This window comes from Saccostrea cucullata, unplaced genomic scaffold, assembly GCF_032062105.1.
Source record: "Saccostrea cucullata isolate Sc308-1 unplaced genomic scaffold, CSIRO_AGI_Scuc_v1 ctg127, whole genome shotgun sequence".
Classification (NCBI taxonomy): Eukaryota; Metazoa; Mollusca; class Bivalvia; order Ostreida; family Ostreidae; genus Saccostrea; species Saccostrea cuccullata.
Window position 1 is genome coordinate 977,978 of NW_026940370.1, and position 20,042 is coordinate 998,019.

A 20,042-nucleotide genomic window follows, 5' to 3' on the forward strand; every position below is an offset into this window, starting at 1 on the left:
TTTAGTTTTACTATTTATTTATGGACTGGCTTCAATAAATACAAGCTACACTGTACCATCGACATAAACTACTTGGTAAATTAAGAATAATATATCTTACAACAGCACTAAGTATAATAAGACAACATAAAAAAAAATCTGATACAATAGTAATGAGACTAAAGTGCTAAAAAAGATATGTGTATATGTACTGAAGTTGCATGATTGCAATTTTTTTATGACCAATCACATATTATTGTGCATATACAATAAAACATTCAACCTTAGGGTGAGAGAAATGGGGGTCTATGTATCACTTTACAAAAACAAGAAACTGGAATGTATTCTGAGAAATTACATACATACATTATCATACAAGAAATATTACCAACCAAAACAAAGAATGCTTTAAAATACCAGTATATTCTTGAATAAAAATATACATGTACTGTATTATGCACTGAATATATCATTTTTTTAATTAAAGCCTTAAAAATATTTTAAATTTATATCAATTAAATAATCATCTGATTAAATTTCATCCCTCCCTTCATCTTGTGATGTTAAAAAGACAAAAGCTCAAAGCTTCTTCCCCCTCAATCTAATTAGTTTCCCCCAACCCTATGACATTTTCTCAGAGAAATTTCTGAACTCTGTGTAATATGACTTTTCTAACCATTTTTCTTTGTATGAATTTTTAAATCATTTCAGAAATATTTTTCATAAGATAAATTAAAACTTGTCAACAATGGCAAATGAGGTCGAGATGAATCAATCAAATGCCAAATAGAGATATATTCCATCATTAAACATTACAGTAAGAAACTATGACTACTAGAATGTAAAGTAGGATTATTAATATGGCACAAAAAATTAATAAAATGTGGCAAAAATTTCAACATTATTAAATAATTTACATGTAAACCATTGTAGTATTATGCTACAGTAGAAGACAAGCCAGTAAAATGGTAATATATCCTGATTTCTATTATTCTGCAGTCAATATTTTTCCTATAAAGGCCAATAAGCATTAGTGAGAATAGCAATGTTTTGATGGTTACATGTTTTCTGTAGTTACCTGTCAGTGTACATTAGCTCATACTTCTCATATCAACCAACAAATAACATTAAAGATAAAAAGCAGTTTCTCTAATGGTCTAGTGAACAAAGTGATTTCTCATTTACAAAATTAACATCTTTCAAAACTGTTTTAAGTAAACATCAAGAAAAAATCAAACCTGAACATAAAATGTAATAATACAGGTACGTGTAAATTTACCATGCTTCTATGCCATTTTTCTAAATCAAAATATAATTCATACATCATAGTAATAATAATGCCATAATTCAATTTAATAAACTGAAATGATTGAAAATTAATCCTTAGTTTTGGTCACCCAAGCTTTTAAAAAGATGGTCTTTTAGTTAAAATTTATTTTTACATGATTCAACAATTTCATAGATAATCTTCTAATTCAAGAATTTGGTTTCAACATTGTAAAAAGTATTTCCCTTCCCCCTTCTACCCTTAAAATATGACCATTTAAAAACAATAACAAATTCCAAATAAAATTGCAATTTTTGTCTTTGATTGTTATTGGTATAGTGATTCTTATCAAATACCAATGTTGTGTTTTCTGAAATATTGCACAATATACAATATTAGCTGTAATTAGTTCCCCTTCAGAAAAATAAATCATTTGAAATGTTGTTTAATTCTGAATGATGTCTAAACCAGCCTATTTCTTTTCTTTTGAACCTGGGGTGTCCAGATTTTACAAGTTTTATTATAAATTCAATAAATAGAGAAAAACTTCACATCTAAAAACAATACAAATATCAACAAAGCTTCATTTTCAAGGGCATAAATTACAAAAGCACAATAATCATTATAATAGTTCAATGTATGAAAGACTAAGGAAAGTACATATTAACAAAAAATATATAAACAAAGCATGGCTCCACTTGTATTGGACGATGCAAGCACATTTTTGGTGGATATAATAATAAATGTGATAATAAACCAGAAGTCTCTGAAGAGACTGCAGCTCTACTGGTATTTATAACAATTAAAGGAAAAGTAGCACTTTCACTTGAAACTACGTAGCAGCAATAAATGAATAATATTCCTTGGTTAAGTCTCTTTGTGGCAAGATTTATTGCAGATTAAAACTGTTGCAGGGGTAGCCATCTGAATTAATTTTACAGTAATAAAAAATTTTCAGTAAATTATTGTCTTAGCAAAGTCTACTTGTGTACCAAGTTATATTGAAATCAAACAAAACTGTCTCGTTGCGTTTTAAAGGAATTTCACAGAAATTTCTATTTTTAGTAGCCATGGCAACCCGATTCATAAAAAAAAAACAACATGCATGCACTAAGTTGTCAATCTTAGAGTAGTCTACTTGTGTGCAAAGTAATATTAAAATTGGACAAAAACTAGGAGGAGTAGCATTTTGAAATACTACATGTAGTATTGTTTACAAACAGATGGACAGACTGACAGATGACAGACACCTGACTATCCCATAAGCTCTTCTGGTCTCTGACCAGTACAGCTGGAAAGAAAACTGGGACTGCATATACATCATGTGGATCACTCAGTCACTGTTTGATAGAAACTTGTCACTGTGTGATAGAAATGGTGGTGTCACTGCTTGATAAAACGGTGAACTATTATGGACCATTTACTCTTCCATATGATCCTGTAGTCTTTCAAATGGATCTGTATGTGGGGTACTAAAATTGAAAATTTCATAAGTGAGTTTAAATATAAATTAAACTGTACATCATCAAATACCAAAATAAAACTGTTACTGTAAGTCAGTGATGACATTAGCTGCAATAATGTAGCCCCGTCCCTTTTTTTTTGGGGGGGGGGGGGGGGGGGAGGCCTCTCCAGAAAATATCAGAAAAAAACCCAGAGAGGGCTACATTATTGCAGCTATGATGACATAAAACCAGGAAAATTGCTAAGAAGGGATATATATACGCATGAGAATTGAGGATGAATAAAACACATGACTTAATTAGGAAATAAAAGTCACTTGCTGTATATGAAATTTTTTAACATTTATTCTGAAATAAATTAGAGAAGGGAAGACATACAGATGGATGCACACTAACTTTCCATAAACAGTAGCTGCATGATAAGATAAATGTTTTTAATGAGACTTAGGTGGTACCTGAGATATTGCTGCATTCTGCGTTGTCGTCGATACCTTCTGTACTGATAATACACCGTCACAAACACAATCAGTAAAGCCAGGACACTGAACACAATCCCCAGAACAATATCCTGAACAGAGGACGAAAAAATGGCATGTTCCTTATAGATCACCTCCGATTCAGTGGTAGTGATAACTTCTTGATCTCTGTGGCATGTAGCTGTAATATAATGGTAGATATCTTCATTAAAAAATCTACAAATGAAATTATAAAGTGAGTGCGTGTACAACAAGCTTATTACGAAGTGACAGGGACTGGGGATTTTGTTTTGTTATATTAGTGTTATTTGTTATATCAAAGTTTAAAATATACATGTACATGTATTTTGAAGTCAAGGGGAATGAAAATCACTTTGTTGTATTCATCAATTTGCTATAACTGTGTTTTACTGTATAGGACTTTTACAATTAACTGTAAGAAAAAGCAAATCTATGCAAATCAAATCTATCGAAATCTGAAACTGATCAACTACAGGTTGTTCATAAATCATTTACTAAACTGTAATTATACAACTGCTGATATAGAAAACAACAAATGCATCTCCTAAATGTTAAATTAATATACATACCTGTAATTTTATCTATAGAATTGGAAAATTGTGATGTTCTTTCTAAATCTTTCACACAATTCAATACAACATTGTATAAGATATGTTCCCCATTTAATGGAATTCTAAAAATGTTACTGCTGGCATTAAATTTGTAAGTTATTTTGCCATTGTTCACCTCATTTGAAATAGGTCTATTATTAATGTATGATAATGCACAAGAACTGTTTATTATGCTGTACTTGGGCAATGCTTCAAAGATTGCCTCATCGTTGCAAAGACTCGTTAAATTTAAATTCAGGTGAGGATAAAAGCTGCTTCCATCTGTCATAAAGAGGAAAAAATCTGAAAAAAAGAAAAAAAATTATATTTAACAAACAAAAATACTATTCAAGACAATTAACAAGAGGCCCATGTGCAACATCATTCACCTGGGCACACTGGTTAAAATACTCTTGACATAGTTTGCTATAATACTCTTGATGTACAGCAAAACTCATTTAGTACCAACACAGATATTGTCAATTCACAGATATAGCGAAGTTTTCTTGGATTCCCAGCTTTATACATTTTAACGAATTCCTTATATGGATATAACAAATTACAGATCTAACAAAGTTATTACAGAGGTCTCAGTGACTTCATTATAACTGAGTTTTGTTGTCATTACATCATTATCATTTTAAATTGCTAAATAAATATTTTTGGCTAAATGAAGGTTCTTCTGTTTTCTTTGACTAATCATGGCTGGAAGAGATTCTATTTTAGTTTTTATTGAATAAATAATTTAACTTATTTATTAGATTATTTTGTGGACATTGACTTATTTATCGATTTCAATTCTTTCATAGTAGTACGTATACGTGATTTGGATAAATGACATGGAATACAATATTGCCATAAGAATAATTTCCTAAATTTATTCATTGTCTCCTTGATTTAAATTCTATGTCGTTTCTATAATAAAGACATCTATATTGCATTTATTTCAATCAGAAAATATCATTACTCATCCATACTATTGCTGAGATTCGGCCATTTCTGACAAATGGACTGTTTTTATTGTAAAATTAAAAATAACTTGCTTTGTAAGAAATATAAAAGTCATAAAAATCCTTCAGCATCTGTGACAGAACAAAGGAGCATGTCACTTGACTGCCTACATCATGTGATCCCCACATGGGCAGATCAGTTGCAGATGTGCATAAAAATTGGAGAAGACTTCTTTGAAAAAAATCCCAATACTGAAACCCTGTATCATTTCTTTTTTTGGAAGTTATTCAATTAGTTCACAAACTTTTTGATCAACCCTCATATTCATCTTTGAATAATGTTAGGAAAAAAGTTTAAGCTCAGTGCAGTGATAGTAGCGAGTGCAGCAAGCTCTAGCGACAATGCTTGGGTGAAGAAAAAATCAGACCACTGCACATTCATTGTATAGAATTTTTTTCCACAGTAACTTTGGACCCACAATGCATCGCTTCATACACAAAAGCTAAAGCAACATTCTCGCGAGAATAACATCAAAAGTTAAATGAATAATAAACTTGCCTTGATTTAATGAATTTATTGCCGAAAAAAAAGTAAAAAAAACGGTTCTTAATTAAAATCAGCCTTGTTCAGTCTTAGGTTTCACTTTGGTAATGCAGCATGCATACGACGTCATGTGACGTCAGTCTTAAACGAATATCACGTGCGGTTTGACGTGCCTGATTCAAATGAAAACTGAATAAATATCTGCGCTCGCCCCAACGGTCGCAAAGCGCAACGTTAACATATTATTCAAGCTTGAACGCCTCTAACAACAAGTCACTTTATTTAAAAAAAAATGCAAGAAACTGAGTAAGATAGTATTCTCTTTTCTTTTTGTGTCTCACCTAGAAAAATTATACCAACTAATGCAAGTCGGTTCCATGAAAACACTTCTTTCATTGTGAAGAATACCCACAAATAATAAGTCCAAACTATTCAGTGGACAAAATTACGCATCAAACCATCGCACCATCATACCATATACATCCGGTTTGTGGATTTCAACAACTCGCTCCTAAACTATTTCGTACAGTATGTAAAAAGGAACCAGTTGAAATACGCGAGTTGAGTAAATAGATCGTTGCGAAACTTTGTCCTGACAAGAAGGGAGAGAAGGTCACAGTGAACGGTAATAATGTCAAGTTTGCAGTAAATAGGTCTATTTGTAATATTTTTGGATACATTTTTCATTTTCAATTCACGTAGGCGTATTTTGCATCCATGCACAGGGACTTGCTCCCGGCGTGTAATAATTATTTATTAATCAAAGTACTCAGAAGTACTGAAAGCCGGGCTCATTTACAGGGTAATGAACAAAGACCGTGGTGACATTTTAAAATCAAGTTCAGAGGTTTAGAGGATATGTTACACCAAACATATCTCAATGGCATGTATAGTATTAAAAAGTTTTAAAAATTAAATAAAATATAGCTAGAAATTATGCGTAAAATATTTATCACATGTATCGTTTCGGGGTTTTATATACAAACAGAAGTAAATACCGATAGATTATAAGGTCAAACGACTATGCACTGATGTGTCCTCAGCGGAGAGTTTTGCATCAAGTCATTAATGATGTTCCCTGCATTTGTGATGGTACAACCTTTATTTATAGAATATGACGCAGACAGGATACCTGATGAAAACCTTTCGCACCTTTTGAATCGCTTTGTAAAATATTAGTCAAAGGAGCCAGGAAAATGTTAAACAATTTAGTATTTTGATAAAAATATTCGATTTACTATTTCTTAAGGTGTTTGAACGGATTTTGTTTTCTCAACAGCAGCTGGGCGTACGTACTATATTTTTACTCGTAAACTCAATTTGGCGGTGAAGAAGCAGCATTTTCTGTTGCTCACCGTCGCAATAGCCGGGCATTGCTCTATGAGCAATGAGCCCGGCTAAAAAACCATATACCGTAATAATAAAACTAACCATTTTATTATTACGGTATATGGTTTTTTTAATAAATAATTATTACACGCCGGGAGCAAGTCCCTGTGATCCATGCGAGAATTGAAATGCTTTACAGTTTACCTAGTTATGTGTATTTCAAAAATTTATTTCACAACAATAACATGAGCATACTCCAGGGGTGGATCTAGGGATCTTTAAGCAAGGATTTAGACTGACTGGGGTCTCGGGGCGGCCAGAGAGCCCCCATGCACCTATTGTGTCAGGCAACTTAAAATTATGCAAAATATATGGTATAATTCATGCAGACAGACAGACGGTCGGATACCTTTTAATAAGATCCCTATATGACAGCTTGTTAAGAAGCACTTACAGTTATCTATAGATCCTTCAAGATAATTGCGGTACTACTCTTTTGCAGGGCAAAATGATATAATTTGGTGATCAAAATATATGACGTAAAAGCATGTTTATTATTATCGACCTCATTATAATTATTATATGTACAACACATTACCTGATTGGTTTTAGATTATCAAGTGGCAGGGTCATAAAACTTCATATTTCCCGTCCCTTGACATGCTTTTCATCATATTCAACCACCAAGGCAGGCAATAGTTAGAATACTCTAACTGTGTCTCAGGACAAGCCTTCACCACATCCGCAGGACAATATCATTATTATACCCCCCGCTTGAAAAGCGGGAGGGTATATAGTAATCGTTAATTCCGTCCGTCTGTATGTCCGTCCGTCCGTCTGTTACGCTTTGGGGTACCCATCTCTTATCCGCAACTCCTCTCATACCACTGAATGAAATTTGATGAAACTTTCACAGAATCTTTATTACATATTGCCATTGTGCAGCTCCTATTTTATCCGACACATATTTTTTTCACGACCACAGCAAAACAACTTTGCCATTATAACTATATGGAACTATATATAGAACTATATAATCAAGCAAGTGCAAATTCCTGAAATATAGTAAAACTCCTGAGAGCAGTAGGAGGGACCACTAAAGGAATAAGAGATTCCCATGGAATTATTTAGATTTTTTTTTTTTTCAAATTCATCTATATAAAGAACACAAAATTATCATTATAATTTGCAAATTATTCCCATATTCCGTAAATTTTAGTTTTGTTAAATTATGGACACTGGGTAAGAGTAAATTATAGCTAAAGTCAGGATCAAAGTTTGCATGATATAAAAAGTAATGCATGTTTTCCAGGGGGGAGGGGTCTTCAAATTGTTAATCAAATTGATACTAAGGCATCCTCATGGTATATGGATTGAGAGTCCCCTTAAAATTAGGATGGGGACATAATAGGGGTTAACAATTTTTTTAAAGGGAATATAGAATTCTTTTATAAAATCAGATTAAAAATGACATGGCTAAAGTTACTCAAGTGAGTATTATGTCCCATAATCCCATTAAAAAAATTTTCTCCGAAAATATTTTATTCTTCTGACAGGAAATTTGTCTTACTAGTGTTTTCAGAAAGTGAAATCAGATGCATCTTGATGCAGCATTAACACCAACAAAACTTTAATCAGGGACATTGTTTCCCTATTAACATACACTTTTATATCAAATCCACTTCAAAAGCTTATGATCTCCCCAAAGTCTATAGATAGGCATATACATGTACTAACTTCCTGATACAGCTGTGCACTAGATACTTTTGTAAAATTATTTCAATACAATATATTACAGGTGAAATTATGGTCTAACAAAATCTGAAAGCAAAAAAATGGTTTTTATGCCATTTTAAACAGATTCCCACCAAATCCACCACTGGAGGTAAACTATATCAAACTACAGGTACTGTGAGCATTGAGCTGAAACCCAAAATATGTGTCGGATCAGAAAGTAAAATAGAAGGTGCACAATGGCATTATGTGATAAAGATTCTCGGAAAGTCTCATCAAATTTCATTCACATGGTATATAAAAGGAGTTGCAGATAAGAGAGGGTACCTCAAAGTGTAGCAGGCGGACGGATGGAGAGACGGAAGTACAGACAGACGGAGGGATGGACATTCCAATTACTATATACTCTCCCACTTTTCGAAGGGGGGGGTATAATAAAATCTTTGTATCAAATCATTGAATGCCATCTCAAAATGAAGATTCAACACTGCCATTCAAGGGTTCTGAGAGGCATAAAACAACTATTATGACATATGTTATAATTTATGAATTGTAAAGAGTTTAGTTGTTTAAGGTTTTGCAAAAAATGTTGCATCATGATGAAAGATCATTGAAATGATAATGTCTTAATGACCCAGTGAGGGGCAGAAACTATGCATGTATTTAGAAAATTCCAAACTCATAAAAAGTATATATATATTTTTAACATTTTATTTTCTTCAATTTACAGCATTAACCATGGGGTCTATAATGGGAAAAGCTATGGACGAGAACTTAAAGAAAAACCAGGAATTCATGCTGAAAGTGAACCAGCTAACAGTAAGGTTCTACAATCGATTTTACCAGTTAATCTTATCTTCTGTAAGCAAAAGTAGAAACTTCAAACATTTCATGTTGCAACAGCAAGATTTCTCTAAATGGTACACTAGAACTTGCAGAAGGCCTCGGGCATTTCAAGGGGATGATGATCGATTGATTATTACTGTAAATCACTAAATATTCCTGAACATCTTTTTTAGTGAAATTCTATTGAATCAATTTTTTTAAAATAGTTTTCTTGAATTTTGGTTATTACTTATCTAATCCGTAACAAAATAATTATTCACTAGAATAAATATTTTGCAAGCAAATGATTTTGTGTACAGCAAAACTCGTTTATCTTGGATCCCCAGCTGTATAAATTTAATGATTTTCTTACACAGTTATAACGAATTATGGATATAGTGAAGTAATTTCACAGGTCCCAGTGACTTCGTTATAACCGAGTTTTACTGTAATTACCCGGTATGCACAAATGAAGATCGATTTACAGTATTCAATTTAGATAGAAAGTGATCTATAGAAAATTCTTTTGCATTTTTAATATAGTATACTGTAAAAGCACAAATGTTCGTGGGGAATTAAATTTCGTTTAATTCGTTGTAAACAATTATCTACGAAATTAAATCCCACACGAAATTTTATATCAGTACATATTGAAAAGGCTTACTCGCAAAACAACGAAAATAAATGCCAACGAAACTATTTTTGATGAAAAATCAACGAAATTTTATCCCCTCGAAAATTTGTGCTTCTACAGTATACTTGTAAGGCCACACTAATTTAATTTCTTGTTCGTCGGACATTTGATGGAAAAAAGTACGAGTGGGCAAGCGGTTAAATAATAATATAATTCTTTTTTGAAGGTAAAATTTTTAGGCGGAGCATGAAAAGATTTGAGCGGACAATTATATTTTATCTGATTTGCAGAGTTAGCAGATTAAACAAACAATTAATAGAGCGGAAATGGAACAGAAAATAGCCCATAATATTTATGGTGCGGGAAATTTAAATTAATATTTGTATAGTTTTGTTTAAATACGAGCGGGCGGGTCCAACGAACAAGAAAATTTATTGGTGTGGCCTAACAGGAAAATTTTAAAAGCAATGAAATGTAAATACACTATGAACATGCATGTACTAGAATTCCCAGTACGTAGAATGTTGCTCTAATTATAGTTGGAGAGACAGATACAAATGCAGAACCAGATGAGAGAGAGGCAGATGGCTATGATGGTAGCCCGGGGAAGAGACATATTCCAGTGGTTTGGGGCATTTTATGCTACATATGCATCTATAGCGGTTCTAGCGTAAGTTGCATCAACTTATTGATTCATATACTTACTGAGATGTTGTATAAGGAAGTTTTTAGCTCACCTGAGCCGAAGGCTCAAGTGAGCTTTTCTGATCACATTTTGTCCGGCGTCCGTCTGTCTGTCTGTCTGTCTGTAAACTTTTCACATTTTCGACTTCTTCTCAAGAACCGCTGGGCCAATTTCAACCAAACTTGCCACAAAGTATCCTTGGGTGAAGGGGATTCAAGTTTGTTCAAATGAAGGGCCACGCCCTCATTCAAGGGGAGATAATTGGGAATTAATGAAAATTTAGTGGCATATTTTAAAAATCATCTTCTCAAGAACCACTGTGCCAGGAAAGATGAAACTTATGGGGAAACATCCTCAGGTAGTGTAGATTCAAGTTTGTTCAAATCATGACCCCCGGGGGTAGGGCGGGGCCAAAATGGCCGACCAAAGTTTTACATAGAAATATATAGGAAAATTCTTTAAAAATCTTCTTCTCAAGAATGACAAAGCCATAATTCATCATATTTATATGGAAGCATGTTCAGGTAGTGTAGATTCAAGTTTGTTCAAATCATGACCCCCGGGGGTAAAGCGGGCCCAAAATGGCCGACCAAAGTTTTACATAGAAATATATAGGAAAATTCTTTAAAAATCTTCTTCTCAAGAATGACAAAGCCATAATTCATCATATTTATATGGAAGCATGTTCAGGTAGTGTAGATTCAAGTTTGTTCAAATCATGACCCCCGGGGGTAGCGCAGTGCCCAAAATGGCCGACCAAAGTTTTACATAGAAATATATAGGAAAATTCTTTAAAAATCTTCTTCTCAAGAATGACAAAGCCATAATTCATCATATTTATATGGAAGCATGTTCAGGTAGTGTAGATTCAAGTTTGTTCAAATCATGACCCTCGGGGGTAGGGCGGGGCCAAAATGGCCGACCAAAGTTTTACATAGAAATATATAGGAAAATTCTTTAAAAATCTTCTTCTCAAGAATGACAAAGCCATAATTCATCATATTTATATGGAAGCATGCTCAGGTAGTGTGATTCAAGTTTGTTCAAGTCATGTCCCCCGGGGTAGGGCGGGGCCAAAATGGCCGACCAAAGTTTTACATAGAAATATATAAGAAAATTCTTTGAAAATCTTCTTCTCAAGAATGACAAAGCCATAATTCATCATATTTATATGGAAGCATGTTCAGGTAGTGTACATTCAAGTTTGTTCAAATCATGACCCCCGGGGGCAGGGCGGGGCCAAAATGGCCGACCAAAGTTTTACATAGAAATATATAGGAAAATTCTTTAAAAATCTTCTTCTCAAGAATGACAAAGCCATAATTCATCATATTTATATGGAAGCATGTTCAGGTAGTGTACATTCAAGTTTGTTCAAATCATGACCCCCGGGGGCAGGGCGGGGCCAAAATGGCCAACCAAAGTTTTACATAGAAATACATAGGAAAATTCTTTAAACATCTTCTTCTCAAGAATGACAAAGCCATAATTCATCATATTTATATGGAAGCATGCTCAAGGAGTGTAGATTCAAATTTGTTCAAATCATGACCCCCAGGGGTAGGGCGGGGCCAAAATGGCCGACCACAGTTTTTAAAGATATATATAGGAAAATTCTTTAAAAATCATTTTCTAAAAAATAGCAAATCCATGATTGGTCATGGGACTACTTTTGGATTTAAATTTTACAATAAAAAGCCATTTTCTACTTTTTCCTACCCTTAGTGCTCAGGTGAGCGATGTGGCCCATGGGCCTCTTGTTATAAGGAACTATTGCAATTTGGTAATTTTTTTTATATAATATATATATATATTTCCCATGAATTCAGAAATACTTTCTAGAGGAATTTAATAAATGTTTATCTTTGTTGATACATGTATTTCTATTTTTTAAAATGATATGCAGAGGAAAGACTGTGTAATTTTTTAAATATATACTTTTAGGACTATGAAAACAAAAGGGAAAAGTAAAGGTTTGGTTGCCCCATTGCTTCCTCTGACCTTCATATTAGGATACCAATATGACCTTGCCTATGGATCAAAAATGGAGAGGATGAGACGTAAGTAAAGTCTTTAAGCACTTGAACTAAAGGCTCAAGTTATAAATTGATTTTTTTTATTTCACTGTACACACCAATAGCTTGCTGTTGTAAGTGTTATTTTCTGACTTTGACAGAGGAAGCTGACAGAGTAATGGACACAGAATCCTATCTACTGGACCTCCCACACGGACTCCCAACATTTAACAGCATAGAGGCAGGCAGACAGAAGGCGAAAGATGCTAGCCGGGTCAATCAAGGCCATGACATATTCCTGTAGACATGTCCTTAGAGTCTTAGTGTACTGGTTTATTAGTTTTGTAATCTTTCACAGTGTGCCATTGTATTTATAAGTGAAAGAGGCAGCATAGTGAACTCTTGACTCGATATTGTTCTCAGATGCATATACATGTATACAAAGGACATTACATGTATCAGGAGAGAGAGAGAGATGGAGAGAGAGAGAGAGAGAGAGAATGTTTCGATGTAAAAGTAAACAAACAAATATCAAACTGATATAGTAATTTAGTGGCTTAATCTTTCTATTGTCTATGGTTATTTATGCTGAAAATAAGATGTTTTTCCTTGATGGAAAAATTTATACTTTTTAGCTCACCTGAGCCGAAGGCTCAAGTGAGCTTTTCTGATCACATTTTGTCCGTCGTCCGTCCGTTGTCTGATGTCCGTCTGTAAACTTTTCACATTTTCGAACTTCTCAAGAACCACTGGGCCAATTTTGACCAAACTTGGTACAAAGCATCCTTGGGTAAAGGGGAATTTAAATTGTTAAAATAAAGGGCCAAGTCCCTCATAGGGGAGATAATCAAGAAAAGACAAAAATGGGGTCATTAAAAAATCTTCTTCTCAAGAACCACTGGGCCAGAAAAGCTGAAACTTATGTGGAAATAAGGTATTGTAGATTCTAAATTGTTCAAATCATAAGAGGGGGGAAGGGCGGGGCCACAATGGGGAATCAAAGTTTTACATAGAAATATATAGGAAAAATCTTTGAAAATCTTCTTCTCAAGAACCACTGGGCCAGAAAAGCTGAAACTTATGTGGAAGCATCCTGGGGTAGTGTAGATTTTAAATTTTTCAAATTATGACCCCTGGGGGAAGGGCGGGGCCACAATGGGGAATCAAAGTTTTACATAGAAATATATCGGAAAAATCTTTGAAAATCTTCTTCTCAAGAACCACTGGGCCAGAAAAGCTGAAACATATGTGGAAGCATGCTGGTATAGTGTTTATTCTAAATTGTTCAAATCATGACCCCCGGGGGAAGGGCGGGGCCACAATGGGGAATAAAAGTTTAATAAAGAAATATAAAGGAAAAATCTTTGAAAATCTTCTTCTCGAGAACCACTGAGCCAGAAAAGCTGAAACATATGTGGAAGCATCCTTGGGTAGTGTAAATTCTAAATTGTAAAAATCATGACCCTTGGGGGAAGGGCGGGGCCACAATTGGGAATCAAAGTTTTACATAGAAATATAAAGGAAAAATCTTATGCATTATGTATTACAAGGGGGAAATCTGGTAAAGAACAGAATGGTCAAAGCTTCTCAGGTGAGCGATGTGGCCCATGGGCCTCTTGTTTTGTAAATAAATATTTTTTTAATTGATAGTATCATAGTATTTATTATTTAATAAGAAGAATTTGTTTTCAATTACTGGTTATGGATATTTTCACTTTTAAAATCGTCTTTGTGTATTCCAGTTATAGTGTGGAAGAGGAAAATCCACTATTTACGAAGGGCTTTAGGAAATGATCATTGAAAGCCTCCCCCCTTCTTTTTGTTGAAGTATAATAAAAGTTAATGTAGTATGGATCAGGAAACAAAAACAGTACTGAAAGAGGTTCAAACCTCTATTTACGAGTATGATTGATGGAGCATCCTCTTACATTTGTTGCAGTAACCTGACTATGATCGGCATATTCTCTTTTGAGAAGTTGATGGGTCATTTTAATACCTCTCTCTGGAGGGGAAGCATTAAAACAAGCCATGAACTTCTCAGAAGAGAATATAATTGGAAATGCCCTATATAAATGATATAAGGTTTTGGTATTTTGATTTTCACCCAAGGCGATGAAGGAGGGGGGGGGAAATTGGTATAAAAAAAGTGTTTTTTTTTTCCTACAAAAAAAAAAAAAAAAAAAAATGGCTCTTTGAACACTTTTTACATTCTATAAAATCGCTGAAATTGTTTTTTTTTCACATTAACTTTTTTTTTTTTGTTAAATCACATTTTTTCTGTTTCTATAAAATACTAATTTTAACGCTTTGTTTATTTGTTTCTTTTTTTTTTAAATGACTGTATTAAGACGGACATACAAAATAAAGAATATGCTATCCGAAATCCGAGCGCCTAGGTTACGTGGTTAGCTCTATTCAAACCGAATGAGTTTAAGTTCGTATTATCTAAGGAATGAATAAACTGGTTCCCTCGATCGAAAGTGAAAGAAGATTGAATGTGTACAATAGGCATATTTATATGTAGAAAGAAAATATTTTGATTAGCTAGATCTCACAAATACTAATTTATATATAGATTTATATCGATGAAAATGATAATAACAATGTAAAAAAGAATAGGAAGAAAAGCAGTAACCTCTGCTGTTAGTGTTATGTAATGGCACGGAGTTGACCAATCGCCCAATGGTTATTCCAAGCATCAGCACCGCGATACGCACCACTGCACACACGTTTCGAGTGAGAGCAAGGATGCCTTTTTATGCTGTTAGACAAGGACGTAGCGCTGGAATTTATAATGATTGGTAAGTAGTGTTTCTCTGATGACATAATATTTAATGCCTCTATTGTGCATTGTAACGATGCATTGCAGCATCTTGCAAAACAGAAAATAAATTTTTGATGTTTACATCATTTTCGCGCCAAAAAAATAGACCGTGCTGAAGATGTAAAACAAGGGATTAACATTACAGCAGAGTGTAGATAAATAATAAAGCACTTGCTTCTTTTTAAAAATAAGTTTGCTAGAATTTTGGTGCATTGCATGTAAAATTTTGATAGGTAATTAATGAATGCTGTGACAGTGTGTACTTAGTGAAAAGGTGTATATGGAGCTGAGGAAGTATATTACATGCAATCAGTACCGAAACATGCAGAAAGCACTTGCAATGAATGATAATAATTAGTGCAAAATTACCCAAAAGAATTTTTTGTAGAGCAATTTTTCTGTAACATGGGAAAAGCCTATCCATGATTAAGTATAAACAGGTTGGGCACACACCGCCAAATGGTCATTTAACCCCCGTTTGGTGGTCATTCGCCCATATCGGCGTCTTTATTAACCACCAAATGGGAGAGAAAAATCGTTCTGTTCAGTTCTCTGGAATGACATGAAATGGCGCATAATTTCAACTCACGGGGAATAAAATATAGATATTTATCTGTACTTTGAACGAAAAAAATTTAAATTTCAACGCGGACTTTTTTGCGCAGTGTCGTTCAAATAATTGACAAAATCGTCACCTATGTAAACAAATGTAACGTTTTTCTGTTTTGACTTTAAAAGAAAAAATCCCTCCGTCTCGCGCGTAGTTGAGCCTATCAATCGTGTTGATCACTTCATATTTCTGTCCTCCGGGCAACCGATCAATTATCTAAACCAATCAAAAATGACGATCTTTTCCAAACTTTGGTCAAAAGACTGAATTAACTACGGAGGCCCATAAGTGTAAATTTTCAAAAAGTAAAATAAGAGTAATGGTAAGAATTCGCTTTTATTTAGTTTATTCCGTAAGCAATGGCTTTATTCTTTATAAAAATGCGATATGCAGGGAATTCATGTTAAAATAATCACTCGAAAACCATAATCTTTGAATAAAAACAGGAATAATTGCAAATGCCACTTTGTAAATCTTTTATTCATAAATATTTAATAAATATAGTAGATACAACATAGATATGCATACTAAACCACAAAGGGTGGCACAGAAATCGTAACTTCATCCTAAAAGAAAATATATATAAATGTTATCAAATGTAATAATAGCACTAATGCCCACCAAAAGAATAAGAAGAAAAGCAGTAACCTCTGTGTTACGGGATTTTATAAAGTATGACCAATCGCAATGGTTTTGAAAAGTTACTTCGATAGACTGCACACACCTTTGCTGAGAAATGTATGCCTTTTTATGCATAAACAAAATAATTTTTTGAATTGTTTGACAAATGTTTTCTGATGACATAATAATTAATGGGCCATAAAAACGAAGCATTTAGCAAATTCCACATGGAAAATGATTCTAAATTGTATTCGCGCCAAAAAATGTGCGAGAACTGTGGACTAACATTATAGCAGAGTGTAGATAAATAATAAAGTACTTGTTTCTTTTTAAATAAGTTTGCTGGTTATGGTGCATTGCATGTAAATATTTGATCGCTGAATGTTGTGAAAGTGTGTAGATATATAGTAAATGGAGCTGTTGATGAAATTGTGTACAGGCCAAGAATGGAGCTGTTGATGAAATTGTGTACAGGCCAAATATATGATTGAGAAAATTCACTAGTATTGTTTCACAAACTACCTTCAATTTTTGCAAAAACCCAGACAGGGTCTTTTTCAGAAATAAAAGTAGCCATATTTTAAAAACTAAATTAAAAACATGCTGTTTTACATTTCCTACTCATATATTGTCTCTCACACTTAAAAAGAAATGATTCATTAGAAAATGTTAATTTTGTTTACTAAATCCCAGACCAGAACCAAACAGATGACTTAATTCAATGTTGTGGCTATGAGTAATTAACAGGTCACATCGGCAATTGAGTAACAATGGGTCAACCTAGGGGGCGTCTGCATGAGAGGAACCTCCATGAAACCTAAAACTTAGACAATTTTGAAGTGGGAGAGAATCCTCACTTGTCTTACATTTTTATTTATTCACTTATCCTGAAACCATCTTGATAAGCTGGTGAATTCATTAGAGGGTAAATGCAATAATTATTCTTCTAAAGCCAGGTTCACAGCAGTAGTTCTCAAAATCACAGCAGTAGTTCTCAAAATCTTAGCAGGAATCAACATGGGGTCATTCCTTCAAAGAAATAATGCAGCACATCTAATTGTTATGAACTGGATACAGTGATGCAGTAATGTTGTTAAATACTTTTATGTCATTTAAAACACCTTATTAATGCTATTATTAATCATAAAAATAATATATTTTTTATTAAAACTAAAATTTTATCTCTCATGAAAATGGATTTTTTAAAGCTGATAAAAAGTGGGTTGATGTCTTAATCTAATTTTTTTGAAAATTTTCCCTGATCTGCATTTTGAAATTCTTTAGAACTTTTGAATAAATAATTTCTCAATTTTACTCCCTTATCATGAAGTTTCATTACTTTACCAAATGGTAATACTGTAACCCATTCACAATAGTTTATAGTTTAACTATTAGAAAGAACACAGTACATGTACATCTATAAACCAGATCAGCTTTTTGGCAACTTAGATTTATAATTTGTCATCAAGATGAATTTATAATGGATAGTGTCATCTGTAAAGATTTTTTGTCTTTTACTAAAATTGGGGGGGGGGGGAAGTTTCAACATTTGTTTAAAAATACTTATCTTAAAATTTTTTGTTGTCAACTCTTGTAATTGATATAAATTTTCGTAATTTACCCGATAATTAAAATAAATTCTTTCATTTTAGTGATAAACATTCTATTATTTGATTGAAATTTTCAGGGATTCCTGTAAGGAACAAGTGCATGGGTACAGTGGTGCCAGGTACAAGAAGTTCAACACAGCGGAGGAAGCTCAGGCCTTTGTAGAGGGGAGTGACAGTTACAGTGGGGGGAGTTCCAGTTACAGTGGCGGTTACTCAAGTTACAGTGGGGGATACTCAAGTTACGGCAGCTCAGGTAACTCTGGCTACTCAAGGCAAAGTTACAGCTCATCATCCGGGTATGGTGGATCACAAAGTTACAGCTCATCGTCAAGTTATGGCGGAGGACAAAGTTACGACCCAGAACCAAGTTACGGAGGTGGATCCAACAGTTACTACTCACATTCCCATCAGAAGAAGTACACCTCAGGACACAGGAGCGCTCCTTATTCCTGCAGTAGTAGGCAATATTCCACCTGTTCATCAGCAGCAGGTACTTTTCTATAAAGTTACCTCTTATAAGAAATAAGATAAATGCACAAATATTCATTCATAGATAAGAATGAAGTATTATCCATTAGAAAAGACAGTACCTTTTTACCAGTTGTATATAGAATCTTTCTTGGAAACTTTTTAATTCTGAATAGAATTATATATTTATGCCCCCCTTCGAAGAAAGGAGGGCATATTGCTTTGCTGCTGTCTGTCACTCGGTCGGTCTGTCGGTCCACTTAGTTTCCGTTCATTTTCTTCGCAACCGTTGCACATACTGAAATGAAATTTGGTATACAGATATAGCACATGAATATCTTGGCAAGTTCTGTTTTGGGTACGATTGCACCATTTTTGACAGAGTTGTGCCCCTTGGACTTAGAAAAATTTCAATTATTTGCAGTTTCCGTTCATTTTCTGTGCAACCGTTGCACATACTGAAATGAAATTTGGTATACTGATATATTACATGAATATCTAAGTCCAGTGCTGTTTTGGGTGCAATCGCGCCAATTTTGACAGAGTTATGCCCCTTGGATTTAGAAAAATTTCAATTATTTGCAGTTTCTGTTCACTTTCTTCGCAACCATTGCACATACTGAAATGAAATTCAGCGTACAGATTTATCAGAGGTATATCTAGGTCAAGTTTCATTTTGGGTACGATCGCACCATTTTTGACAGAATTATGTCCCTTGGACTTTGAAAAATTCCAATTATTTGCAGTTTCCGTTCATTTTCTTTGCAGAGGTTGCATATACTGAGATGAAATTTGGTATACAGATTTATCAGATAAATATCTTGGTCAAGTTCTGTTTTGGGTACAATCGCACCATTTTTGACAGAGTTATGCCCTTTTGGATTTAGAAAAATTCCAATTTGGGGGGAGGGGGACATAAGTAAAGTGTTTTACAAACATCTCTTGTTCCAACATAAATTTTATTTTCAAAAATCTTTATGCATGATAACCAGTTCAGAGGAAATGAGCAGATTGTAACTGTTTAATATCTACCTGATCAAGTAAAAAAATCACTGTCATTTCCAGGATCCAGTTCTACGGAGACGGAGGATGATCACGTATACACAGACGGATGTTGTCGTAATAATGGCCAGAAGGGCTCTGTGGCTGGTATAGGAGTGTACTGGGGACCAGATCATCCATGGTTAGTCTCTTAGTGTTTGGATGCAGGGCTACAGTGAAATGTTTGAAAGCCTTATAGTAATCAGTACAATTTCTTTCAATGAACATGCACTTGATCTATTTTGCCACCCACATTGATTCTGTTTGTTTCTTGGATGTGGGCTTGGGAAGACTAGTAAGACAGATTTCTAGTTGTACAAAATATTTGTTTTTCTCTTTAATAGTTGGAAAATTTA

At 33.8% G+C, this 20,042-nt stretch overlaps 2 protein-coding genes across 5 annotated transcripts in view; one reads left to right on the forward strand and one right to left on the reverse strand.

The window, feature by feature from the left end:
• On the reverse strand, positions 1–15,267 carry LOC134255199 (uncharacterized). Of its 2 annotated transcripts, none has more exons than XM_062737702.1 (4): positions 15,148–15,267; positions 3,776–4,099; positions 3,165–3,366; positions 1–2,718 (listed from the first exon to the last, which is right to left on the reverse strand). In XM_062737702.1, exons 1-4 carry the CDS (start codon positions 15,209–15,211, stop codon positions 2,667–2,669), a joined length of 642 nt encoding a protein of 213 aa, XP_062593686.1. In that variant the 5' UTR covers positions 15,212–15,267; the 3' UTR covers positions 1–2,666. The 2 variants fall into 2 exon arrangements, with proteins under 2 accessions (XP_062593686.1, XP_062593688.1); XM_062737704.1 differs by lacking the exon at positions 15,148–15,267 and adding an exon at positions 5,632–5,781.
• Positions 5,795–20,042, forward strand: part of LOC134255198 (ribonuclease H1-like) — a 25,923-nt gene continuing 11,675 nt past the window's right edge. The window contains exons 1-7 of one of the 3 annotated variants that reach the window (XM_062737701.1): positions 5,795–5,915; positions 9,084–9,172; positions 10,352–10,482; positions 12,442–12,557; positions 12,674–12,812; positions 18,255–18,439; positions 19,711–19,828. In XM_062737701.1, coding sequence (XP_062593685.1) covers positions 9,092–9,172; positions 10,352–10,482; positions 12,442–12,557; positions 12,674–12,812; positions 18,255–18,439; positions 19,711–19,828 — 770 coding nt within the window. In that variant the 5' untranslated portion in view covers positions 5,795–5,915; positions 9,084–9,091. Of the gene's footprint in view, positions 5,916–9,083; positions 9,173–10,351; positions 10,483–12,441; positions 12,558–12,673; positions 12,813–15,034; positions 15,314–18,254; positions 18,668–19,710; positions 19,829–20,042 lie in introns of those variants that run through there. The other 2 variants (XM_062737700.1, XM_062737699.1) reach the window with 2 other exon arrangements.